This window comes from Canis lupus, chromosome 13, assembly GCF_011100685.1.
Source record: "Canis lupus familiaris isolate Mischka breed German Shepherd chromosome 13, alternate assembly UU_Cfam_GSD_1.0, whole genome shotgun sequence".
Lineage (NCBI taxonomy): Eukaryota > Metazoa > Chordata > Mammalia > Carnivora > Canidae > Canis > Canis lupus.
This window is the reverse complement of record NC_049234.1, coordinates 22,960,861-22,988,075: the sequence shown is the minus strand read 5'-3', so window position 1 is coordinate 22,988,075 and position 27,215 is coordinate 22,960,861. Positions and strand designations below refer to the sequence as shown.

Sequence of the window (27,215 nt, the reverse complement as noted above, 5' to 3'; positions counted from 1 at the left end):
GTTGTTTGAAGAGGTATTATTCCATATTACTACACACCATCCCCCTCAGTTTTAATCCATAGACAGACCAGAATTTTGGTATCAATTAACAATGAAAACACCCAAATATTTTGTAATCTCTTCCCAAAAGTCTGAAAGGACAATTTTATGTCAACGCTGCAAATAGAATGGCCAACAAATATACTGGTTTTATTTACATCAAAATTAAACAATTAGCACATTCTGGCTTTTATACCAAAGTTTAGTTGATAAAAGCCTGTTTTTCAACTCTTACACAATCTCTGAACCATGACTTTCGAACCCAGCTCAACCACATGCTACACTCAAATTTCAAAAAAGTCTCTTCTGGCAGCCTATTTCCTCCTTCATTTTAAAATATTCTACATATAGCCTCATCCTGTGGTCCAAATTATTTTATTTCCTTAATATGGTTTCCTTTGATTCATACTTTCATTCTTCCACCCATTTTAAAGAAAAACTAGGGTCCAGGGTTAGATACTTTTATATGCTTTCATTGAGGAATCTTTGGCACACTTGACGCACTGTATTATCATTACATCTATTAAAAAGCTATTTGTTCAAATTTTGTCATAAAAACGTGAAAACATTTTATTCTATGTACAATAATGTACACAAATTTAAATAGGTCACCAAAGAGACCAGAAGTAATTAAAGAGGTATATTTACAGTAGCACATCACAGTAAACGGAAAACCATTCACAGATTCAACATGGATACTGTTTTTGTGCTTGGTTACACACTGAAGTGAAGCATATTACTCCATTTTGGATGAACTGAATTTTAAACAAATAACCTCAATGATTAGTAAATGCTATTTTAATCAGTCAGTATCATCATTAAGTTCTTCAGCTGCTGGGCCTGTGTGTTGAATCACTCCATTTCTTTCTCTTTGAACATCATCATCACAATCTGTACTGTCTTCTTCGTTCAATTCCCTGTCAGATTCAGCAGCCGCTTCTCTTACAGCTTCCTCTGGATTTTCATTGGGTGCAATAAACCCATTGTTGTTGGATATATTTGAATTATCCTTAATATCATCTTCAATGTACACTTTCTGATGGCACATTGGACAAGTATCTTGGATGTACAGCCATTTCCGAAGGCAAAGTGCGTGGAAATAATGATTACATGGTGTGATGCGAGCAGATGTTGTAAACTCATGATAGCAGATTGCACATACATCATCTATTTCTCGTAAGCGGCTCCCTTTTATTTCAGGAAGTGAATTAATTTTCTTAACAGCAGTCCTACGATTCATGAATGTCTTCCAGCCATTTTTTGCTTGTAAGTAGATGTTAAAATATGCATGTAGACACATCATACAAGCTCGAATTTTACTTCCTGACTCAAACATCATAGTGTAAGCCCCATTTCCAAACATTACTACTCCAAATATAAATTCAATAATATTGCCTGTTGAACGAACATAGTAGACATAATCATCAAGCTTTTCCCAAAGGACATTATAATAGCCATCAATCATGAATAACGTATACACAGTGAGAGAAACAATTACTTTTAAGCAGAGTTCCACACAAAAGGCTGTAACTGCAAACAACCATGTATTTAGTGCATAGTGATGCCAAAGAACATAGCTGAGTAAAACAGGAAGAATAAACAGGCAAGCAGAGACAAAGAGCACAGGAAAATGTCTACGGAAAGATGACACATGAGAGGCACTGAGAGACATTAATACAGGGTCTGTCATTCCGTGGATGAAATGCAGGACTGCAGTTAATAAAAGGCACATGTTTCTACTTAAGCGAATAAGTCTCTCTTCTGGTCTTAGCCCACTTAAGCCGGTCTGAAGAGCCAAAATAAAAAATAAAACAGGTGCTACGAAGCCAAGCCTCCTGTCGTCTTCTTCAGTTGATCCAATAAAGGCCAATATTCCAAGGCCCAAATAATGGGCTATTGAGGAAATTACAGCACTCATGCCCAGTACAGTTAGTGTAGAATCACAGCCACTAATTATAAGATTGCAAATGAGGTCCCAGAAATCATCCCAAGAAATAAAGAAGGAATCAGTTTCATTTGCCATCCTTAAAATGTACATCAACACTGTAGCCTGAGCTGTAATTCTTGTTAGCCAAAAGACTCTCAGTATATCTGGAAAACGAATCCTCTTCCATGTGTCCTCCATTAATAACTGTAATCCATAAATTCGATACATGTGCCTCACTAAAAGATAAACATATCGTGTGGAATAATAAAACCACTTAAGTTTCACTGCCAAGACAAGCACTGTGTTTAATGTAAGAATCAAGGAAGAAGTAAAAACTAAAGTCTCTCGGATGTGTAATGGCAGCTCTGTGATTAAACCTATCACAGGAATCAAGAGATCCAAAATAATTAATTGTGAATAGATGGAATGAATTTGTAGTAGTGTAATGTATCCAATTCCTAAGGTTAGCTGCAGAACGATGAGTGCCATCCATAGCGAGGGCCCTTTTCGAGGAAGCAGCTCAATTCCGAAAGCTGATGTGTTGTAGGCACCATAGAAGTCAATGTGCAAAGAAGCATAATAATTTACCAACACTGAAGTTGCAGCTAATAGAAAGGCTGAACTGTACATGTAAAACTTGAAAAGTGATCGTTGTGACAAGATCAGAACAATACTGGATACAAATATACCTAAAAAAAAAAAAAAAAGAAAAGAAAAGTCATTTGAATGTAACATTTTAAAAAAGATTTTATTTATTTAAGAGAGACAGCATGAACACAAGCTGGGAGAGAGAGAGGGATAAGCAGACTCTCCACTGAGCAGGGAGCCCCCATGCAGGGCTCAATCCCAGGAGGACCCCAAGGTCGACTTGAGCCAAAGACAGACACAAACAGGTCCGCCTTAACCAATGTGCCACCCAGGTGCTCCTTGAATGCAACATTTAAAAAAATATTTCTGTACTAATAGTTATGCCATTCTTCCCCTAATTAGGAAATACAAATATTTTCTTTAAAAAAAAAAAATTTATTTGAGAGAGAAGGGGGAGAGGGAGAAACAGACTCCCACTGAGCAGGGAAGCCCTATGCAGGGCTTGATCCAGGCCACAATTCCAGGATCATGACCTGAGCCAAAGGCAGACTTAACTGACTGAGCCACTCAGACACCCCAGAAATACAAATATTTTCAAAGTTATGAACATTAAACCTCAAGACAATTTAGGCTTAAAGGCCAAGAAACGTTTTGTAAAGTCAAAGTTCAACAGATCAAACATACTGTTTTAAAAAATCTTATTCCTTTTAAGTTCAAAATTCAAGTAGTACAATATATATCGACTCCAAATTACTAAATTATTTTCATTAGTGATACATATATTTTAACAAGTTTTTAAATCTTGAAAGAACATGTCCTTTATAATTCCATAACCATTAAAAATATTTAAAACAATTCCATTACTTGAAAAAACATTAAGAACCAAAAATAGGGATCCCTGGGTGGCGCAGCGGTTTAGCGCCTGCCTTTGGCCCAGGGCGCGATCCTGGAGACCCGGGATCGAATCCCACGTCGGGCTCCCGGTGCATGGAGCCTGCTTCTCCTTCTGCCTATGTCTCTGCCTCTCTCTCTCTCTCTATCATAAATAAATAAAAAGTTTAAAAAATATTAAAAAAAAGAACCAAAAATAACCAAAATGCAAATATTTGTTCCTATTAAATCTTAAATTTTTTTTCCTTAAAAGTGTTCTTTAGGAAATCAAGTTTAATTTTTATACTTAATGCCTCCTTTTTCTCTGTGAACTCCTATTGACTTTTATTGTCCTGCTCCTTAAATTTGTGCATTCTCCCATGGGTCCCAATTCAGGTTTTTTTTCCTCTATATACTTTCCTGCAGATTTCAGAAATATCCTCCAAGTTCTTTTTCTTGTACATTACTGTATCTTTTACTACAAATAGTCAACCCTTTTTATTGTTCCTCAAATTACAAAAAATAACATTCAGAAAACCAAGACATGTTTTAAAAAATGGTAATACCCCGCACACACACTCCATATGTAACCAAGTATAGTGAGATGTGTGGGATGTGCATCCAGCATCATCTTTCTCTGTGATCTGACAATTTTTTTTCAGTGAGATCACAATAAACATTATTACCCAAGGTTCAACTATGGAAAGGATATCCAAATATTCACCTAGTTCCACTTCTACGTTACAATTGCAACACTCAGAATTTCTAAAACCTAACTCACTTCAAATAGCTCTTAAGATTTCCAATTTCAGTTAAAGGTGCCATTATTTACTTAATGGCACCTCTAGCTCCACATTCCTAAAATTTGACCGTTATTTGCCAATTCTACTAACACCTATTACACTTCCCTTTTCTCAGTGACACCAACCTGTTAGCCGTTCTCTAAAAACTCTTGTCCGAATCTATCCGCAATCCATCTATCCACAAATCAGCTTTCTTCATTTCCTTGCTCAGAAGCAGTAGACCCTGAAATTACTATCAACAAAAATCTACATTCCTTGTCCGAACACTCAAGGATCCAATGTGCTTTAGAGTAGTATTCCTCCCAACACATATACCACCACTCCAGACTACTTCTTCCAAAATACCCCTTTTCTCTGCCATAACTGAAGCTATGTTTACATTCTTCTCTTTGCTTGGTATGATGAGCTTCCCACATCCTGACTGTTCAAATCCTATCCACCCAGTAGACCAATTTTTTCTGTTACTGATCTTTCAAATTACCAACAGAATTCAGTGAAATGTCCAATATTCATATACTACCTGATATTGTAGTTTGTAGTTATCTGAGTAGGTCACCTACCCTGTTATAAAATGTATCCTTGTGATAGGGAGCAAGGTCTCCTACCTTGCACAGTAAGAATCCCAAAATATTCTGAGGAAAATAAATACAATTATTTCACTGTTCATTGAAATAACACTGGGGAAATGTTATTAATGTAGAATTATGGATTATATTTTTAAAGGCAAGTACAAAATACAGCCTACCTGGAAACTGAAACCTATGAAAAACTAAGACAAAGCTGAGAAACCAGAGCTTGGGAGCACAGCAAAAGTGGCAAACCCCAAATTAAACATCATCCATCTACTTTATTTCAGCACGTAATCAAGAAAGATACTGCATATTACAATGGAGGCATTTACAACCTACTGCATATAAAAGCAAGGGATAGTTCTTCTAAATGATGGCTTTACCCGCAATCTTAAAATCTATCCTGTGCCAACATATCAGATCATTTGTGAAAAGGAGAACCAAAGGACACAATCACCTTAAAGACACAAAGGTCTCTAAGAACCACCCGATTCCTGGAGCAAATGGGCCACTAATAATCTGCCGAAGAGCTGACAGCTGGAAATAGACCCTTTCAAGAGCAAATAGACTTTTTTTTTTTTTTGAAAGTTTAGAAACCTTTTCAAGTAAAGTAACAAGAAATGGAATTAAGCCAGCCACTGTATGTCATCTTGCTTTTCTCTACATAGAATAAGAAGTCAGTATTTTTCCTGAGACAAAACTCTAATCTCCGAAGACAAGTAAAAACAAAACCCAAATAACTTGTTCTATTTTATGCCACTTAAAAAGGAGAAAGCTAAACAGGGACTGTAAAGTATTTTTCTTAACTTGTCAAATTTTGTCAAAGGAGTAAATTAATCTTTACCTGTGAATATTCATGAACTCTGCTGAAATGTATAAACCAGTCCTTTTTATTCTAATAGTTTTTTTCTTGAAGCTTATTTTTACACACAAATGAAAGAATGATTTGGTTTTTAGAAATATTTCTGTAGAAAAAGTGCTATTTTGCTTTATCCAACCATATCAAAGGGAAAAAAGGGGAGGAGATGATAGATGTTGTTGTGAGACTATACTCAAAGTCTGGATGTGTCCTATCAAGTAACACTAAGATACTACTATTCTCTTGATTAAAATTATACCCCAAAACATAATAATGATGAAATATTTCAAGAGTAGCATAAAATTATTTTGATTCCTACCCAAAGGTTGCATGTATGTAAGGTGCTTACATTTTTATTTTATACTTATGTTCCTATGTATGGAATGTGGGGAAAAATCAGCGCTCATTTCACAGAAAAAGCCAACTTGCCAAGTAACAAGTCTCAAGTAACATTCCCCTTTATAGCCTGTAGGGAGTATTGTCAATAATGTCAAAGTTTGTTGCATTTTCACAACTTCAGATATAAAACTCTTCGTATTTATCATAGAGGCCTAAGAAAATTAGGTCCAGAAGTAGAGTTTCTCATTAGGATATCAGAGTGATCTGAAGAAGCAATCAAGACTAAATATAAATGCAGTTTATGAAGAAAAATCACTGTGGGACACTGGAGAAGAGAAATAATTGAAAGCTCATCTTGGGATTCAATTCTCCAGTGATTAGAGTTTCACTCAAGTTCTCAGGGTAGAAAAACAGGCAAGTATCAAAATCAACTCAGGAGCTTTGAAGATATATAGAACTGAATTCATGAAAAGAGTTCAGAGCCTTTACAATTTGACCACCAAAAATAAGCAAACAAAAATACTACTACGCATGGTGTACAACAAAGCATTTAATATTTTTATGTATAAAATACATTCATACCTTCTTTAACCTTGTCTGGAAACTTAGGACTAAAACTTAGAAGGAAATAAGACGTAACATTGATTACTCTCCAGGTATCTTTAAATACTTTTTAAACATAATAAAAAAACTGTGGAAAAACATTTAAATGCGTAACAGTAAAGATGGAATAGCACAGGAATGTTATGATTACCTTAATCCAAAAGGAGCACTCAGCAATAAAATATAGCCAAAATAAATAAAACATCTTAAAACATTAATCTATAGGTATACTTGATAAATAAACCAGAGCATAAAGAAATATTTTCTATCAAAATCTCATCTTGGGCTAAAAAGGGTGTTTTAACTCCTTTGTTAATAAGAACACTAAGTTTTTGCTTCTAAGATTTTAACATGTTTTTATTAAAAATAAATCTGAATATAATATTTTTAAAAGTCAAACCCTATAGTTGTTAGAGGAAGAATAAAGTTTTACATAAATATACATTCATAAACATTCTTTTTCGCTTTTTACCTGAAGAGGATCTCATTGAAAAGTGGAGTATATTTTTTAACTTTAAAAAAAATTTGCATTTCTGATTAGTTATCAGCAAGGGGATCCTCCAATTTTTCTTTCTTTTTACATTTTTTTAATTTAAATTCAATTTGCCAACAAATAGTATAACACCAGGTGCTCATCCCATCAAGTGTCCTCCTCATAGCATGTCACCCAGTTACCCCATCCCCCAACCCTGTTTCCTAGAATTAGGAGTCTCTAATGGTTTGTCTCCCTCTAATTTTTCCCACTCAGTTCCTCCAATTTATTGACCACTCATGCTTCTTCCTCTGTGAATTGCCAATTTATCTTTTATCCACTTATCTATGGAGTTGTTTTTCCTTCTTGAATTTTAGACATTTAAAAATATTCTGACTACAAATTCTTTGTCAGTTACCTATAGTGCAAATATCTTCACCAGGTATGTGGCTGATCTTTTCACATTTCTGATACTGCCTTTTGATTAACAAAGGTTTTTAATTTTAATACTAGTAGATTTATCAATCTTTATATTACTTTTACATACATGTATTTTTAGAGGGGGTGAGGAGCAGTGGGAAAGGAAGAGAGAATTTTAATCAGGCTCCACACCCAGCACAGAGCCCGATGTGGGGCTCAACCTCACAACCCTGAGATCATGACCTGAACCAAAATCAAGAGTCAGAGGCTTAAGCAACTGAGCCACCCAGGCACCCTAACTTCCATATATGTTTAAAGAATTTCTCACTTATTCTAGGGTTAAAAAAAAAACCCTCTGTAATACTTCTATATTTTCTTCTAGAAATTTTAAAGTTCTGCTTTTCACATTTAGGTATTAACCCACTTAGAATTGTCTATATATTGATGTGAGGTAGGGAATCCAGCATAATTTTTTCCATATACTGAATGACCAATACCTGAATAATCTGTATTTACCTCAATGGATGTACTTCGATTCTACCTCTGAAACAAAGTAAGTTTCTCTATATACATGGGTGCTCTGTTTCTGGGCTTTCCATTCTGTGCTATTGGTCTATTTGTCCATTTCAGTGATTCCTAACCAGGATCAGATTTTTTACCAACCCAACCTCCCCACCCCCACACCAGGCATTTGGCACTATCTAAATACCTAGACAGGGGCAGCCCGGGTGGCTCAGCGGTTTGGCGCCACCTTACGCCCAGGATGTGATCCAGGGAACCTGCGATAACGTGTCAGGCTCCCTGCATGGAGCCTGCTTCTCCCTCTGCCTGTGTCTCTGCCTCTCTCTCTCTCTGTGTCTCTCATGAATGAATAAATAAAACCTTTAAAAAAATAATAAATAAATACCTAGAGACATTTTTAGCAATCACAAAAAGGGGAAGAGGGTATGTAACGGGTATGTAATGGGTAGAAGGACACTGCTAAAATTCCTACAATTCACAGAACAGCACCCCCCCCACCTCCCCCCAAAATTACCCAGTCTAAAATGTCAATAGTGTTGCTGTCGAGAAATTCCTAATCTATCCCTATCGTGTCAAAATTACTACTGCTGCAATGTTTTCTCACTTCAAAGGTTTTCTGAGTTCCTTCTACAGCACCAAATATCGCTCTCATTCTTTTCAAAACCTTTATTGTACGTCTAAACCTAGCACAAAGAACAGATTCCCTTTTAATAAATACTTAGATTAACAATTTATTTTGTTATTACCAACAATGCTTCAACAAAAATCCTTTCCCATAGTCTTTGAACAAGTACAACTATGTCTTTAGGTCAAATTCTCAGAATTGGAATTGTGAGTCAAAAGGTGTATGCTGAGTTTTAGTTAGGCAGTACCAAATGCCTTTACAAAGAAGTGACAGCATACCAAAACTGTCTAACTTTACTCATTTCCCCACACCTTTGACAAACAAGTTTTTATTTGATCTAACTCTTCACTAATCTGATAACTGAAATTTTGTTCTTACTGCATTTTTTAAAATTATGAGTATTTTTCTTTTGCTTATTGACCATCTGCATTCATTTATTGGGAACTACTTATCCTGGGCCCATTTTTCTCTGGGAGTATAAGGTTTTCTTAATGACAGAGTAAAACTTATTCAATCTCATACAATGCGAATAGTATCCTCAGTTTGTCATTTTTAGAATTGTTTTAAAAAAGTTTTATCATAAAAGTTTTTCATTTTTTATGTATTCAAATGTATCGAATTTTCCCTTGCAATTTTGGGATTTTATTGTATATTTATTTATTTTTCTTGTATATTTAAAAAGGCCTTTCCACTTCAATGAATTACCATTACATGTAAAACAAACTCCTATGCTTGCATTTTCTGCCTTAGATTTGTTAATTCAGCATTATGCTGCACTGGGTTGCATTTCATTTAGCACTTAACACCTCCTAAGAATAGCTTAATATGCTTAAATACTTTATATATTGTGATTGGATTTTATTTAGATCTCCAAATGAGATGCTTTATATTCTCTCATCTGCTGAAATTCTCCTAGTATTTTGATACCAAAGGTGCTGTGGTAGTACTTTTTTGTAGGGGAAGGGAAATTCTTCAGAGACTAGATATAAAATTGGTAATGCTTCCATTTTTACAATTTCATTTTACAGAAAAAGGTGAGACTGACAAGTTTTGAGATTTATATATAGTAATACTGAAACGTCTACAATTATTTAAAAAAAACCTAATCAGGTGTAGAATAATTTCAACTATCCTTTGGCACCTATTACACACAAATCCATCACTTTCAGTAACATAAGCTGCCTCATTGACTGGACCTCAAATACTGAAGATGTGTTTTTATTCAGGGTGAATTTCAGCAAAAAACTAGTTTTTAAGAATTTTGTCATTCTTGGGGTGCCCAGGTGGCATAGTCAGTTAAGCGTCTGATTCTTAGTTTCAGCTCAGGTCATGATCTCAGGGTCCTGAAACAGAGCCCCATGGGCAGGGTCTGCCCTCAGTGGGGAGTCTACTTGGGATTCTCTACCTCTCCTGCTTATGCTCTTTCTCTAAAATACATAAATCTTTTTTTTTTTTTTTAAGAATTTTATTCTCACAAATGTGAAAAATTAGCAAACTATAGTGGCATAAGGTAAGGAGCGATCTGGAAAATATTTTGTATTTCTCACAAAGCGTAAACAGAAAACTCTGGGAACAAAGCACCAAAATTATACTGATGCCTTCAAAAGACCAAAATATCTGTAAACAGTATGGTCTTAATTGAAGTACAGGAATATTTCTTTAAAAGTTATCAGGCTTATTAATAGCTAATACTTAGTAGACTTTACTAGGTCCCAAATACTGCTCTATGAGCTTACATCCTAACTATTATCCGTAACATCCTATGACAGACCATTATTGCCCACCTTTAAAAATGTAAAGATAAGAAACAGGAGGTACAGAGCAGTTAACTTGCCTGAGGTCACATTCTACTTTAACTTGTCGAATACGAACTTCCATGATTTACTACAAATACCAAAATTACTGTTCAGTGTTCTTAAATACATATGATTTAATTGACTACTCCCTTTTCCTTAAAGCTCAACTCTAAGAGCCCTGCATTAAAGACCTGGTCACAAAGAGACTGTCAGAGGATATGCAGTCACAGGCCAAAAGCATATTCAAGGCAGTGGCTACACATTTGCCAAGTGAATACATGAATCCTCTCAAACACAGCAGTTTTGTTTTTCGGGTTTTGTTGCTGTATCATGACCTCCTCTCAAAACAGAAGTGAGGAAAGTCATCCTCCGACCCTTTTGTCTTTGTTATACTTGATTAGTTTCCAAAGCAGCACTTGGGTTATCCCAAAATGACAAAGTTCCCTAGAAGTCTGTTAGCTTCTGTTCTCTCTCTAGCAAGCTCTCTCTCATCCCATGGGGTTGAGGAATAAAAATAATATTTTTTTTCTTCATTTCTCTCCATACCAAGAATTGGCATAGATCTAGCTTGCATACATATCATCTCCTAATGTGGGTAGGTATGGCGGGGAAAGAGGGCTGGCAGTTCATCCGCCTCAGCTGGAATACTTAAGTAACTATACTGAGATTAGCCTGTTAATTTATGATCATGATGAGTGGTTTCTAATTGGCAAAAATAAAATGCCTTCCCAACAGGTCCCCTTTATTAATTTCACTTTAATGTTATTTTACTGAAATCACTTTTACCCATGACTATCAGAGTTAACCAAAAATATATTGAGTATGAAATATTAAAACTAGTGAATGCGTTAAGCTGAGGTATAACTGACATAACATTCGTTTCAGGTGTAAAACATGATTTCGTATTTGTATATACTGTGAAATCACACAGGCCCACTTTTGCCACAAATAATGAGGGCATTACACTTTTGCAGTGGTAAGTGGGAATGACTGGGATTAAGCAGCTAGTGGTTCCTGAGAAGTCTGGTGCTAAGATCATCATTTTCACATCTGTTAGTTTAAAGATCTAGTATAGGATCATTACTATACCATTCTGTATCTGGATAGCAGCTGTATGGAGGAGGAAAGTGAACCACCCTTGATGTCAGAAGCTTTGTAAGCCCAGGCTCTGACAACCACTTAATTGCTGTATATTAAAGCAAAACACACTTGACCTCTATAGCTCTCAGTTTCCTCATTTTAAAAACGAGAACAACACAATCCACCTCTGAGGGATGTTTAAAGTTTAGGTTAGTGAAAATGTTTTACAAAGGTAAAGTACCAAACAAACTGCCAATAACAAAATTCTTTTTTTTTTTTTTTTTTTTGAGGAATAAAGAAGCAACAGATGGCTCCTAATTCAGAAAGGCCTGGTTAGGATCTCATCATCAACCCTTCCTCAGCAACGCTTCAAAATCACAAGCCTCCTAAACACCGATCACAAGAATTCCCTCATCAACAAAATTTGCCAAGTTTCAATTACTTTAAAAAATTCTTGTATGCATAAATGCTTCTCACTCTGGTAATGCAAGGGTAGATGGGGAGTGAAACGTAAGAGATTTTTAACACTCCATTCATGTGCAACAAAGACACTGATTTTCAGAACTCTTCCCTTGGAAAAGTCTCATCACTTTCTAGCCACGTTTTTATAACCACTTTTCGGTACCTCTCTATTCATGGAAAATTTCAGGACTCGTTACAGGCATCGCCTCCTTCACGAGCGTTTCTAGTAATGGTTTCGAGGCAGGACATTCAAAACCCGGACTCTTTCGCGTGGATGTCATTTACCACGGACACGCCACGATCACGTGGACCTCGTGGATACAGAAGTGACAACACACCAGTACTCCGCATTTGGGGAAAGGGGGAAACTGAGGCCCAGGCCCTGGCACTACAAGCCCAAGGTCACAGGCGGCGAGACCCGGGGCAAACGGCTGCTGTTTTCCTCAGGCGGCCGGCGCCCGTTCCCCAGGAGAAACAGCAGGCGAAGCGCCGCAGGCTCGCACATCCGCGCGCTCTCCTCACCCTCGGGCGCAAACACCAACAGAGGGCTGACTCTAGGAGGACGCTCGGCTGTCAGCTCCGAGACAAGTGTCATCTCCTCCCTCCTCCCAACCTGCAAAGACGCCCCTATTGGCGAAAAAAACCGCTGGTCCTCGAACGCCCGTACACACGCTCCCCACAGGCTGCGCGCGGAGCCCGTTCCCCGCAGCACGCCGCGGCCCTCACAGCCGTCCCGGGACGCGAGCTACGCCGCCGCCCTCACCGAGGAGCCGGAGGACGATCTGGAGCCCGATGCAGAACCGGCTTTGGCTGGAATCGTAGTAGGAGTTGAAGATGGCGTCGATGATGTAGAGGCACGGCACCCGGAGCGCCACCTCGAGCGCCGCCCAGACCTGCTGATGGGCCATCCGCACCTGCTGCTGCGGGGGCCCCACCGCCGCCATGAGCCGCTGCCACACCGGGGCTGGGCGAGCCGGGCAGGGCCGCGCGGGGCAGGGCCCGGGGCCGCGGCCGGGGGCGGGGGCTACGGCGGGTGACTCCGCCCCTGCCCTCCCTCCTCGCGGCTCTCCCTCGCGGCCCGCCCCGCCGCCCGCTCGCGTCCCTCGAGCTGGAGCAGGCGGCGGAGGCGGCAGCGGCGGAGGTAGCGGCGGCGGCTCCCGGGAGGCCTCTGGGTGTCGGTGTTTCCGGCTGGCTAAGGTCTGGCTCCTCCTCCCTCCAACACCTCCCCCGCCCGCGGAGCCACCATCTTGACCTCGCCCGCCTGCCTCTGCCGTTGCTGCTGTTTGGAGGCCTGGAGGCTGCGCCCGCGGTCACGCGAGACCGCGGAGCCCGCGCCACTGATTGCATCATAATCCCGCGCTGGGGGCGCTCCCCACACCGTCATCACGCACGGCGTAGCCATCGTCTCGCGCGTTGCCATGGTTTCCGCCCGCCTTCGAGGCTTTGGCGCCACCTCACGGCGCAGGCGCTCTCGGGCCGCCGCGCCTTCTTGACAGAGTGGCTTCCTTACTGGAGGCGGAGGCGGCGCTGGCTCTGCGAGGGACTCCCTGCTTGCGTGGGCGGGAATTATTAGCTGTTTTATTCTGGTCCATTAAACGTCCCGGAAGCGTTCAGAGCTGCTTGGGAGGAGGGAAGCGAAGGGCGCCGCCCGCCGGACCTGCCGCACCTCGCGCGGGGGCGGGGGCTGGGAGGCGGCCGCCCGGGGTCCCGCAGGAGCGTCTCGGGGCGCGCGGGGGGCGGCGGCCGCGCCACGTGGCGCCGGGTGGGTGCGGCCGCGCTGCCGGAAGAGCCGCCCTGTCCGCCCTGCGCCGCCGGGCAGAACCGAGGACGCTGGCGGGCCGCGGTGTGCTAACGTCGGGGCCTCTGACTGAGCGCCTCGTCCTCGTGTCTGGTCTGAGGTGAGCGCACCCAGGCCGCCGCTCTCCTGCGCAGGTTTCTGTCGGGACCAGCATATGCCACCCGCGCCACCTGACGCAAGGGGTACTTTGAACTGAAGGTAGTCGAGAAACAGCAGCAGCTTTAAAACAAATAATTTTTTTTTTTTTTTTAAGATCCCGGCCTGCTCTCCTGACAGTCGTCTGAAAAGTAGGCCGTAAGTTTCCATTTGTAAAGGGGTCTCCTCCTGCCTTTCGAAGAACAAGGCACCTCTTAGACTGTCTCCCACGAGCCTTCTCTTCCATCAGTTTCCCCCATGTTTAAACTTACCGTGAGTTTGCGACCCCTGAAAGCCTAGACCCCTTTTTCTTTTGTCACTACTCTACACAATTATTATTTTTTTAAAGATCTTATTTATTTATTTATTTATTTATTTAAGGGAGTGGGGAGAGAGTGAGCAGGGGAAGGGGCAGAGGGGACGTTGAGAATTCACGCTGACTCTGCACTGAGCAAGGGGCTTGACCTCATGACCCTGGAGATCAGGACTTGAGCTGAAATCAAGTCAGATGCTAATGTCTAGACTGACCCACACAGGCGCCCCCCCAAATTATTTACTTTTTTGAGAGAGCACATACAGGAGCAGGGGTGAGAGGCAGAGGGAGAATCAGGAACACCCCACGCTCGGACTCCACCCCAGGACCCTGGGACCATGACCTGAGCCGAAGGCAGATGCTTAAGGACTGAGTCACCCAGGCGCCCCCCGCACACCATATTATTCTTTTGTTAAGATAATATATAAGCCCCAAATCGTATATATATAAGGCCCCCCCTTTGAGTCATCTTCACTGTCTCCCGTGGGCATGTGCACTCAGGAGTTAATAAACTGTTTTTCTCTTGTTAATTTCTTGTTTGTGAATTTAATTTCCAGGGCCCCAGCCACAGGACTTAAGACCAGGAAAGAAGAGGTCTTTTTTCCTCCCCTGTACTTTCTTGCCTACCCATGTAACTAACATAATTTGGCCATCCTTACTTTTCTTTCCTTCAGCAGCAAATGAGTGTAAATTAGGTCAGAGTCTGCTTTACTAACCTGGCCATCTTAAGGAGGTAAAACAGGAAGAAGAAGGATCCTGACTCATTCAGGCTCCTAGCCCAAACTGCACTCTGCTGTCCTTTTCATGTCAGGGACCTATATGGGTGATCATCCTATACTAGTTAAAAACCCTCCAGAGGGGAGGATTATAAAACTCCCAACTGTCTCTGGGTGGAGTTACGTGTGGTAGGATGATTGACTCACAAACTTCTTGCTCAGTGTCATGTTTTTAACCTTTTGTTGTTATTCCCCACTAATAACGACTGCCATCTATCTGGTGCTTACTTTGTGCCAGGCACCATGCATTATGCTTCACTCTCTGCCATCAGAGAGGGTAGGTATTATCTGTTTCAGAGAGAAGGAAGCTGAGGCTTACATAGGTCATCAAAATTACAAAGTACATATATAAGTAGTAAGCTAGTGTGACCATAGCTAGTAAGAGTAGAACCCAGGGCTGGGATCTCTGGGTGGCTCAGCGGTTAAGCATCTGCCTTCGGCTCCGGGCGTGATCCTGGAATCTCGGGATCGAGTCCCATGTCGGGCTCCCTGTATGGAGCCTGCTTCTCCCTCTGCCTGTGTCTCTGCCTCTGTGTGTCTCTCATGAATAAATTAAAAAAAAAAAAAAAAAAGAACCCAGGGCTATCTGAAGCTTAGAACTTCAAGCATCTTCCTCTTCTCACCCACAGCCAGTCTGCTACACATTGCACCCATTCTTTCCTCAGTCTTTTGTACCTGTCTGCTTTCTATTGTCACTGCCACTATCAACCCAAGATCCTACTGTAGCTTGCCTGACTAACTGCAATATCCTCATTGTGATTATTATGATCACCGTTTTTCCTACTTTAGTCTGTTTACCTCTGCCAGGTTAATTTTCCCAAATTACACATCTGGGGAATAAACTCATGGTGCTGACAAAATTCCCAAAGGAAAGCAAACTCGGTAAGATGAGAGGACTATTAAGGTTTATTTATATAGAAAACCTCAGAGACGTAAATTAGCTTCTCACCTCACCTGTTTTTCTGCCCTGATGGCAATTTAAAGCAAAAAGAAGCTGTTACAGAGAAGAGTCCACAAGGATTAATCTAAAACAGGAATGTGGTAGAGAAGGCTAGGCGAGTACCATTATGTTAGGATTATGTAAAATGGAGAATAAAATAGTTCATGGGTTTTCCTCAGATTTTTATTTTAAAAGTTAAATGTAGTAAATAGTAAATAAAAATCTTGTAAAAATGCTTCGGCCCTTATTGTTTTAATGGTTTCTTAAATGGCACAAATTTTATTAGTATAGAAGTTTTTTTAAGATTTTATTTATTTATTCATGAAGGACACCGAGAGAGAGGCAGAGATACAGTCAGAGGGAGAAGCAGGCTCCACGCAGGGAGCTGGATGTGGGACTTGATCCTGGGACTCTGGGATCATGCCCTGAGGCAAAGGCAGACGCTCAACCGCTGAGCCACCCAGGCATCCCAGTATAGAATTTTTTTTTTTAAATATTTTATCTACTTGAGAAAGCAAGGGGTGGAGGGGAACAGAGAGAGAGGAAGCAGACTCCCCGGCTGAGCAGGGAGCCTGACTTGGGGCTCGATCCCAGGCCCCTGGGACCATGAACCCAGCCAAAGGCAAACACTTAAACCAACTGAGCCACTCAGGTGCCCCCTTAGTGTAAGAATTTGTAATTCAAACTAAATACCATTTGGGCCAAGAACTTTCAGGAGTGGTGGTAATAGTCATCTTTATCTCACATGGTAAAGCACTCTAGAGCTGACTTTCCCCATCTATAAAATGAAGGTTTAGTAAGACCCTGGCAAAGTACTTCAAAATACTACCTTAAAACTAAATGTATATTACTGAGATGGATTTTAGAAAGCTTAGGAATATTAAAACATAAGCTTTCAAAAGATTTTACCTACTCCAGGGGTGCTTTTACATTTGGCATCTCAAAGCCTTTATTTCTAAGTTCAGTTTCATCATGTCTGAGTTTCTCCAGTTGCCTGTTTACATGTTTTTGTTTTGTTTTCTTTTTAGAGAGGGAGAGAAAAAGAGAGGGGCAGAGGCAGAGAATCTTAAGCAGGCTACATGCCCAGCAGGGAGGCCCAATACGGGGCTTGATCCCATGCCCCTGAGATCATGACCTGAGCCAAAATCAAGAATCGGATGTGTAACCGACTGAGCCACCCAGGCGCCCCTGCCTGCTTATATTTTATGGGTCCGGTTAAGTTAGGAGAAATAGTCACCTGCAAGTAAAGATGAAGGGATGCCCTTTCTGTACTAAAAATCCTGTACTACCAAAAAGTTGGTGATTACCATACCACTCGATAGATGCTATGATTGGAACAGGGGAACAATGAGGAAAAACTCAGAGGAATCGTTTTTTTACAAAAGGAACTTACTAGCTATGGGTTGCTTAGCTTTGCAAGAGGTTTTCTCAATTTTATATCAGGAAATGTCTGTGTTAGTCATCTTCTCAACAGAAGCTAAATTCCTAAAAAGCATAATCGCTCCATAGCACCCACCACAATGAAAAAAAAAATTAAATAAGCTTCAGAAACAGCTGCAATTCACTGAATTTAATCTTTGCTTGGCTTCTACATTGATGAGTGTGGCACAACTCAGGTACATATTCATATTGAATCTATACAGAGCAGTGTGAACGGTGTGTGTGTATTCATACAGATACACTCTATATACATAAATTACCTGTGTTTAAGAATAACAATCTGTTCATTTGGCTTTAATGGCTGAATGCCTTTTAGTAGTTCTAAAAAGCCTTTGGAAGTAAGATGTGTGAAAACTTATCTGAATTTTCTATTGATCTTTGCATTTACCAAGTCTTTGTTCCACACAGCAGCAAATGATTCTGAGCTATCTTAAGTAAAAAAGGTATTAGAGAATTATTTTCATTATTTTTCAAGTTTCAAGAGTGATATGCAATTGGTGAAGCTTATTGTACCATGTATCTTCCATAGCTGTACCAGAAGGCAGGTGCAGGCAGCTTCCTTAGTGGGAGAAAGCAATAGGAAACAAGGACTTAGAACCACCCACCCCACCCTCTTCCCCACCAATGAATTATGTATTTACTTCAAATGGAAGAAGAGAATGCTAGTAGGAAGGACTGGAACTGATAGCTCAAAAAGAAATAAATATGTTCCATAACTTTTTCTCACACCTTGGAAATTACTTAAAAAAATAATTTCTGGCCTGAAATTACCTGATGGTTTTTCTCACTTCATTAAATTTCAGATATGCCCATCAAAATTCAGCTTCTACTTGAGTTTTCTGGTTTTGTAAATGCAATATGAATTGGAAGAGTCTGTTGTTCAGTTAACAAAAGAAACAACAGAGAACACTGTGACATTTGGAATCCATGTTAAGTATATACTGACTACTTTGGTTCATTCATTCATGTAACAGACATTTACTGAGCACTTTCTATGTGCTTGGCAGTATGCTTGCCCACTTCTGCTTCTTGCTAGTTCTCTGTCTCTAGACAGAGTACTTAAACTCTAATAATCAGAATCCTCACCTGGGAAAAAGAAAAAAAAAGGTTAATATTGCCAGATAAGATATGAAATCTATAGCATGCATTATCCAGTTTAATCTCAAAAAACCTGTTGAAAGTAACAGTAACAGTGGCAGAGCCAAGTTTCTAATTGGTATTTTTCTGATTCCAGAGCCTATCTGGTCCTCTGCAAGTGATTTTTCATGTTGGTTACACAAATTAAAACAATATATTTTAAGTACTTAGTATAATATACAGTATGTAATAGTAATTAGTATGGTGAACAAATTTTAGGAGAAATACTGGAACCCTTACAATACTACATACAACACTTTGCAATGCTTCCATGTATGGCTCAGGACTACTGTTAAGATATTATTTGTTAGTTTGGGTTGTTTTATGTGAAAGTCACATTTGTAGTACTTAATTTATATTAGAATGTAAATAGGTGATAGGTTCAAATATGTCAATCATGTAAAGAGATGGTCAAGTATAATCTGAGGGCCAAGATACTGCTGACAGGCAGAGTATAAGCAATACTAAGTTAGAAACATCTGCTGAGGCAGGGAGCCCAAAGAAGATGGATAAGACCCTTCTCCCTAGATGGAATCCTGTAGTCCGGGCTTCTAATAATCACTTCTTATTCCAGAGCTGCTCCCAACTGAGTAGAGTAAGAGCTTCAAGACCCAATATTGTAAAGATTTCAATTTTACCCTATAGATTCAATGTAATCCCAGTAAAAAATATCAACAGGTTCTTTTCCCCCAAAAAAACGACAAGCTGATTTTAAAAGTTCTAAGAAAATGCAAAAGGTCAAGAATAACTAAAGTAATCTTAAAGAGCAAAGTTGAAGGACATACAGTCTCAGATATCAAGACCTGTTGTAAAGCTATAGTAATTTAGACAAGATGGTATAATTGGTGCTTGGAGAGAATAGCTGACTATGGAACAAGAAAGTCTAGAAACAGCCCCACGTATATGGTCACCTGATTTATGATAAAAGTGACACTACAGTGCAGTGGAAAAGGATAAAAATGAAGCAATATAATGGGTCTAACAAAGGCTGCCCATCATTTAGTGGTGAATCACGCTGGAAGCATTCTCCCTATAGTTAAGAACAATTTAACTTGTATTAGAGTGGAGGGCAGGAGTAGGGCATGTCATAATGCCAGAAGCTTCCCTTTTTAATCAAGATTTAGCAGGTTGTTTTTTTTTTTTTTAAGATTTTATTTATTTATTCATGAGAGATAGAGACACAGGCAGAGGGAGAAGCAGGCTCTCCATTGGGAGCCTGATGCAGGACTTGATACACGTGAGCCAAAGGTAGATGCTCAACCACTGAGCCACTCAGGTGCCCCAGGATTTAGCAGTTCTTAAGTGCTTTTCAGATTGTTGCAAGCCTTTAGTTTCTAGAATACTTAAAAAAAAAAAAAAAAGGTTGATTTTGACCATTTTTGCCAGTGCTCTTTGCCTTCACGGAGAGGCCAGTTTTCAGGGGTCCTTATTCTATCATTCTAGAAGTCGCCATTTTACTCTTGATATTGGGTAGGGGAGTATTAAGAGACGTCCTAGTGGATGTGAAGTAAGCGTGAAATAACACTCCTTCCTGTCCTTACTGTGTGACAATAACCCTACTTCCTCCTGATGATGAGATTCACTTGTCCCCAGCCAGAATGGTGACTACTCCTTGCCTGCTGGTCTCTTAGCACGGAGCCTGACATGACAGGAACCTCAGCAGGTTAAAGTTTAAAGGGTCCAGTACTGTAACTCCTGATGAACCAGCCCCCCAGTCTCACAAAGTTGTGGAGATGGGAGGCACAAACTCCCCAGGGAGGGCCAGTGGGAACCGGTAAGTGGGTATGTTAACTTCCTGCTGTTGCTGTAACAAATTACCGCAAACTTAGTGGCTTAAAACAACATGAATTTCTTTTCTCAGAGTTATGGAAGTCAGAAGTCGAGAAAGTGTCAACAATTCTGTTCCTCCTGAAGTCCTCTGGGAACCCATTTCCCTGCCTCTTCCAGTTTACAGAGGCTGCCTGCATTCCTTGGCTCGTGGCCCCTTCCTTACATTATTCCATCCTGCCACACACATCACACCTCCTACTACTTGTACTGCCTCCTTCTTATAAGGACCTCTGAGATTATATTGGGCCAATCTGGAAAATCCAGGATATTCTCTCCATTTTAAGATTCTTAATCATATCTGCAAAGTCCTTTTTACTGTGTAAGTACAGGTTCTGGGTAACAGGACATGGACATATTTGGGGGGCATTATTTAGCCCACCACAGGAGGAATTCTATTCCTACCCTTTCATTCCTAGCTGTGCATTTTCTATCTACATGGGATATGGCACTATGTAATTAGACGTTGATTTACAGTGTATACTGCATCCTGGTGAATAGCATCTCATTCACTGGGTATTATCTCCAAGCTCTGGTTTGGGTTCAAAAGGTTTTTCCACCACTCCACCAGGCCAGCATTTTCTAGGGTGTGATAAGATCGGTGAATCACATGGTCTTGTGCCCACTGAAACACCTTCTTTTGCTGTAAAGTGGATCCCTAGGTCAGAGGCAACATTATGTGGGTTGCATGCTGACGGATCAAACGCTTGTAAACCCTTGGGTAGTAATGCTGGCCAACATCTCGTGGGCAGGAAAGGCAAACTCATACATACAGATGGGAAGATTCTAGTCAAGGAGAATCACTGCCCTTCCATGGCAGAAGTCCAGTGAAATCCATTTGCTACCAATTAGCTGTTTGGTTTCCTTGAAGGATAGTGTTGTATCAAGGGCTCAGTGCTGAATACTAGGGAGTGGCTCCTTCGTGACTAGGGGCTAGAGGCCACGCTGTTGCTGTTGGCATCTTGCTAATCTGCATCCCTCAATATGACTTTATTCATGAGCCCATTACGCTACTGGGGAAGCTCATGACTACAACTGCTGGAATTAACTGGCCAAGTCTTTTTGTTTACTTGTTTAGTTCCTCTTCCATGGTGCATGTCTCTGGTAGGCACTGTTCTGCACTACAAAGATCTTTACTCATGTATCCAATCCCATAGATTTCTCCACTGCCTCTTCTCCTGGCTTCCTTGTCCCTGATCTAATCTTTCCCACTCCAGGTGCCTATCAACTCATCAGCCTATTTGCCACTTGCCATGCAGGTACTCTCACTTCAGGCCACTTCTCCTTCCTTTTTTTTTTTTTTTTTCCTTTTAATTGCTCTTTTTCTAATACACACATCTTTTTTTTTTTTTTTTTTTTTTTTAAGATTTTATCTATTCATGAGAGACACAGAGGGAGAAGCAGGCTCCATGCAAGGAGCCTGATGCAGGACTCAATCCCGGGACTCCAAGACCATGTCCTGAGCTGAAGGCAGATGCTCAACCACTGAGCCACCCAGGCGTCCTGGGCCATTTCTCTTTCCATACAAAGTGGAGGACCAGGAATACTCCCAATTCTGCCTTTTGGGAGGACTCCCCTCACTTCTGAGTAGGGCTGTGGGGGTAGCAGCAGTCTCTCAAAGAACCCATCAAAGAACTTAGCTGTGCATTTTTGTCCTTCATCAAGACAGAAGAGCCTCTCAAGTGGCCGTAATTGTGACCTGAGGGAAGAGCACTGATGCAAGAGTTATAAATCTGACATAGGAGGCTGGGCCACCTGTCTGTGCAACTTTTTACTTTCTTCTGGCCTTGTCATCCATCCCAGATATGATGCTTCCATCTTAGGAGGGATTGACTTGAAGGGTCTGACAAAACTCAGCTTGTGATGGGCAACACTGGCTACAGGGTTACCTGATGTCCCAGGAGATACTCAGATTTTACCAATGCCCATTTGTATTTGAGAACCATTTCTGGATGATACATGGTTCTCTACTACATAATCACCTGACCTTGCTACAGATGTCTGCCTATGACTACCTTGTGATTTTTTTTCCCATTGGAGCTTGCCGTAAACTCCCATGGCTCACATATATTGTACCACAGAATCTCCTGGATTCAATGGCCTGTGGAACAAAGCTAATTCCACTGCAGCCTGTACCTGCTATAGAGCCTTAATGTGTTACGGATCTCACTGAAAAATGGCAGCCTTCTATTTCACCCAGCATGAGCCAGAGTATTCCTAAATTCTGAATTCCCAGAGAACCATACAGAGGTTGGTGTGTTCCTTGGTAGAAGACTACTAATGAGTGGGTAAGAGGCAAAAACTTGTTCTTTACTATGAAGGAGATGTCTTAGCATTCAGGCAGACCAGCAGTCCTAAAAATGTCACTACTGTAACAGGTTGCTGGATTGTATTAGTGATTATTTTCCATCTCTGGATGCCAGGACACTAGCTTATTGTTTATCTGACCTAATTAGTAATGATGCTATATATATAGTAGGTTATTGTGATGTTCTGTGTGATATTCAGATTGTCTAGGTCTCCTCGGACCATATTATAATGGGAGTGGAGTCCTACAGGAATGCAAACTATTTCATATCCAGAACTCTCAGGGCCTAGTTCCATTCTCTCATGGCTCCTGTTGGTACATGTTGGTTAGATCCTGCATCTCCTTTGACACACAGGCCCAGCTGAAATCATTAAAGTGGACACAAAAATGAGGAAAGGAGCTGTAGGATATAGCCACTTCACTGTGGTATTGTGGAACTGCAGTTTTATTCATAGTTTTCGTTACCTTTACTTGAGTTATGAAACTATGCATACAGTTTTGATTTTAAAAAAAAATTCAGTTACTAATAGAGAAACTAGGATAGTCTATCCATCTGCCATCTATCTACCTAATAGTGTACCTACAGCTTTACTGCATGGGCCATTCAATACAGGTGACAAGATGATGTGAGTATGTGTGTATGCAATGTGCTGTGGTATGGTGTATGTGGTATGTACCAAAACATAGTCTTAACCTCATATTCACTATTTTCCATTTGCCTTTGATTCAACCTTTGATTTTTAAAAAGCCAAAGCGGGCACCTGGGTGACTTAGTGGTTGAGCATCTGCCTTTGACTCAGGTCATGATCCCAGGGTTCTGGGATCCAGTGCTACTTCAGGTTCCCCATAAGGAGCCTGCTGCTCCCTCTGCCTATGTCTCTGCCTTTCTCTGGGTCTTTCATGAATAAATAAATAAAATATTTTTTAAAAAATAAATAAATAAAAATGAAAAGCCAAAGAGACAAATAGCTATTCTGACAGTTTTTGGCCTCCCTCAAGTTGTGTGGTTGTTGATCAAGTAACCTTGCAGGTATTATCATAGCTAATCAGAAAGATGTATTTATTGTTATTATTTTTATATTCAGTTTATAATAAAGGTAGGGATTCTAAGCACAATAGTGGTAAGAAATTTTTATGTGGTTTATGTGTTGAAATTCTGTGTCAGGTTAAGTTCTTGTATATATTTATTATTAGAATGAACTTCTTCAATGATTGTGAAACCTAGTAAATTTATACACTTACTATTACAAACTTCTAAATAGTTTAAAAAACAAAAAAGCTACACAAAACACATGAACCACCACCCTCAGGGCACTCGACACAGGCAATGAAAAACAGTGATCCATGGGAGCCACAAACAAGGCGAGCCATTGAATTGCTGCCTAGAGAAAGTTTCTGGGCTATGGCTTGAGAAGGGGGAAGCCAGGTGGAGGCCAGCAATGAGTCCAGAGAGTGGAATACCAGAGTAGAGACAGCTACAAAGAACCCAAACACCTTGCTAACCATGTCCCCAAAGTATCAGCTGAGTAATGATCAGTATACACAAGAGAAAACTACCAAAGGCCAAGAAAATGATATGGCTTGCCCAACGTAAAGTGGCAGCACGCTGAGGCTGTTAGAAATAAAGTCTATTGGGTTTCTCCTCACATGTGTGCCCAGGGTGGGAGAAAGTGAATTAAAAATGCTATTTGTTTCTCGTCATTTTAAATTTCTATGTATTTATGTTTAAAATGTATACACTATACTCCTGTATCAATATATGCACATATTTTATTCATATTATGAAGTTAATGAATAAAGGTAACTCATGGTTTAGAGAGTTTAATAAAATTATCATTACTGACTTTTAATCACAACCTCTCCAGCAAGTGGGTGCATTAACCAGCAACTAATACTGATGCTCACAAAAGAGGCCTTCAGCACTTGTGCACATTCCTGGGCTGAGGTGACAAACACTCCAGGAGCCTCCTGATCCTTTCAGTCTTTTTTCCTTGGTTCCATTAGATGCCTCTTCCTGACCAGGCCAATCCAGCAAGTGCTCGGAGAAAACTGTAATGTAAATGGACATACTGAAGGTGGAGAAAAAGGCTTACAGGCCCCTTATTCCTTTCCATTCACACATAACTCCAGCTCAGTCTTTAACTCTCAGTTGAAGCATCCCCTGCTCTCGCCTTCCTAGGCACACTCTCCACTTCTCCCAAACCACATCTCCAAACCTGGATGGCTGCCTCCCCTGTGCCTGTAAAAACCCTTTTGTCTCCGCATTTAGTGCACTGTATTAACATTGTTTCCTCTGTGTCCAGGTCACCAGGAATGACCCCACTGTGGACAAGACTCAGCTTGTTTTTAGTTTTTAAGATTTTATTTTTAAAAGTCATCTCCACACCCAACATGGGACTCAAACTTAGAACCCCGAGATCAAGAATTGTGTGCCCTACCTACTGAGCCAGCCAGGTGCCCCTCAGGACTGGGCTTTACTCACCTCTGTGTCTCTGGCCCTCATCACAGTGCTTAACGGAAAGAGGACACAGTACATCCCAACTAATCAATGAGTGGCTTTTCAAAATCAAGACATTCTACTTTAACTAAAGCAAATGTACAGCAGTTCCTTACACCCCAACTAGGAAGTGGTAGTTCACCTGCAAGGACTACTGAATGAAGTATCCACTATGTGCCAATCATTGTGATGATAGTTCAAGTACATTAACTCATTTAAACCTAACAAGTATCCTTCAGGATACATATGGATTGTTAACCCATATGTATGGCCTGAGGAAACTGAATCTTGAGAGACTGCCTCAGGTCACAGACAAAGCAGAAGCCGGGAGGTGTATGAGTGGAACCTCAATTCATGAAGATAGAATTCATGTCAATCTTCTTGCACCCCTGAACCCTCAACCCTCATCCACCCTGCTATATGTGGATATATAGCAGAGTGAACGGATTCATTCAGGTGAATCTGACTTCAGCTGCCTTACCATAGCTTATGGATGAAAGGTAATTCCTCAGCCCCTGGGCAGGTGGCTTCCTGACTCACCTTCCCCATTGTTTCCTCCCTGCCTTCCTTCTCCTCTTATTGGTTCAAGCTCCAGCATGGCATTTTTTTGGGTTGAGGCTTGAAAGCTGCAGGAATACATGAGAAGAAACCCAATATGTAAAAAAGGAGATGATTAAGCCAAAAAGACAGGTTAATCTGTGGGATGGGTAAAGAACAATCAGGCCCCCTTCTGTGGTGGGATCAACGAGAGCTAACATTTCCTGGAGGCTTTACTGAGTACTAGACACTTCTTTTTAATCCTTCAACAACCTCCATCTTCAACACATCTCTCACTACTTCTTTTGATCTACTGACGATGCTCCAAACACTTTGAGCAAATTTTCCGCACTTGTTTTTTTCTCCCACTAACATTTTTCCACCCTGACTCTACTTACCAAAATCTTACCCAGTTTTTAAGAGCCAGTTCAAATACTACCTCTGAAGACCTCCCCCTTCTCAGCACTTCTCTTCTCCACCTTTGCACTTCTATATCACGCTTTCACTCATATGGTCCTTATCGTATTCCAATTCTTTCTGCTTTTGTGTTATTTCTGCTGCTAGGTTGTGAGTCAGAAACTGAGGCTATATCTAATGCACCTGCAGTTCATATACATAGAAGGCTCTTAATATGCATCGAATAAGAAACAGAACCTATCCTGTCCTTACTGACACTATTACAAGAAAAGGACAAGCAGCCCCAGCCCAACCCGACCGAGCCAACCAAATGCCAGCTACGATCATAATCCTGATAAAGCCACACTTTTCATGTTTCCTTCTTCAGGCAAACAAACCCAGATGGTTTCAAAGAGCACCAAAACAAAGCTCTGAAGTGATTCGCAAAATTAGTCATCCCAAAGGTAAACAGTGATTCTCTGCAATTAGACATTCCAGTGGTAAACAATGGGGCTGGCAGACAGCCATAAAATAAGGTGAGGCTTGAGAAACTCTGCAGATTGGCTCACATTCCCTAGAGCATCTTATTTTGGCCCTGATGTCCACCAGAAAAGAAATAGGAAAAGGGAATCTGAGGCCTGTTAAAATCTAAGATTTGAACTTTAAAAATAGCTAGTTTAGGGGCACATAGGTGGCTCAATTAAGCGTCTCAGTCATGATCTCAGGGTCCTGGGAGGGAGCCTCCCGTTGGGCTCCGTGCTCAGCGGGGAGTCTGCTTCTCTCTCTCCCTCTGCCTTCCTCCCACCCTCACTCATGCTCATGCACTCTTGCTCTCTCTCAAATAAAATCTCTTAAAAATTAAAAATAGAATAGGTAGCGTATTGCACAAACTTAAGGCCGGAAATCTAGTTTCCCCATAATTTGAAACAGTCCTTCTTAATCTCTTTTCTACAACAAACCTAATCTATAAGACATCTTCCCCAACACTCATTTAGGAATGATAAAGGGCATGAAGTTAATAGAGTAATTCTTAACCACTTCCTTCCTAGTTTAGTCAGTCTTAATAACAAAGAACAATTTGAATGCTTTGATTTAGACTCTGTTGCTTAGTCCCATCAATTTCGCATCTCAACTCCA

The 27,215-nt window shown here is 40.7% G+C and overlaps 3 protein-coding genes and 1 long non-coding RNA gene across 19 annotated transcripts in view; 2 read left to right on the top strand and 2 right to left on the bottom strand.

The window, feature by feature from the left end:
* The window catches only part of TATDN1 (TatD DNase domain containing 1), a 64,062-nt gene extending 51,986 nt beyond the window's left edge, over positions 1 to 12,076 (top strand). For 12 of the 13 annotated variants that reach the window (XM_038555486.1, XM_038555483.1, XM_038555480.1 and 9 more), the window contains one exon: positions 11,811 to 12,076. In XM_038555486.1, coding sequence (XP_038411414.1) covers positions 11,811 to 11,997 — 187 coding nt within the window. In that variant the 3' untranslated portion in view covers positions 11,998 to 12,076. Of the gene's footprint in view, positions 1 to 11,802 lie in introns of all 13 variants that reach the window. The other variant, XM_038555494.1, reaches the window with a different exon arrangement.
* On the bottom strand, positions 2 to 12,959 carry RNF139 (ring finger protein 139). Its single transcript, XM_038555477.1, has 2 exons — positions 12,738 to 12,959; positions 2 to 2,655 (listed from the first exon to the last, which is right to left on the bottom strand). The coding sequence occupies exons 1-2, from the start codon at positions 12,916 to 12,918 to the stop codon at positions 842 to 844; spliced, it is 1,995 nt and encodes a 664-aa protein (XP_038411405.1). The 5' UTR covers positions 12,919 to 12,959; the 3' UTR covers positions 2 to 841.
* Positions 12,960 to 13,756: 797 nt separating this feature from the next.
* Positions 13,757 to 16,171, top strand: LOC111098545. Its single transcript, XR_005368293.1, has 2 exons — positions 13,757 to 13,872; positions 14,026 to 16,171. It is a non-coding gene; the product is annotated as an uncharacterized LOC111098545 (long non-coding RNA).
* An 8,229-nt stretch (positions 16,172 to 24,400) lies between these two features.
* Positions 24,401 to 27,215, bottom strand: part of TRMT12 (tRNA methyltransferase 12 homolog) — a 53,736-nt gene continuing 50,921 nt past the window's right edge. For 2 of the 4 annotated variants that reach the window (XM_038555461.1, XM_038555460.1), the window contains exon 4: positions 24,401 to 24,697. In XM_038555461.1, coding sequence (XP_038411389.1) covers positions 24,537 to 24,697 — 161 coding nt within the window. In that variant the 3' untranslated portion in view covers positions 24,401 to 24,536. Of the gene's footprint in view, positions 24,698 to 25,685; positions 25,772 to 27,215 lie in introns of all 4 variants that reach the window. The other 2 variants (XR_005368615.1, XM_038555459.1) reach the window with 2 other exon arrangements.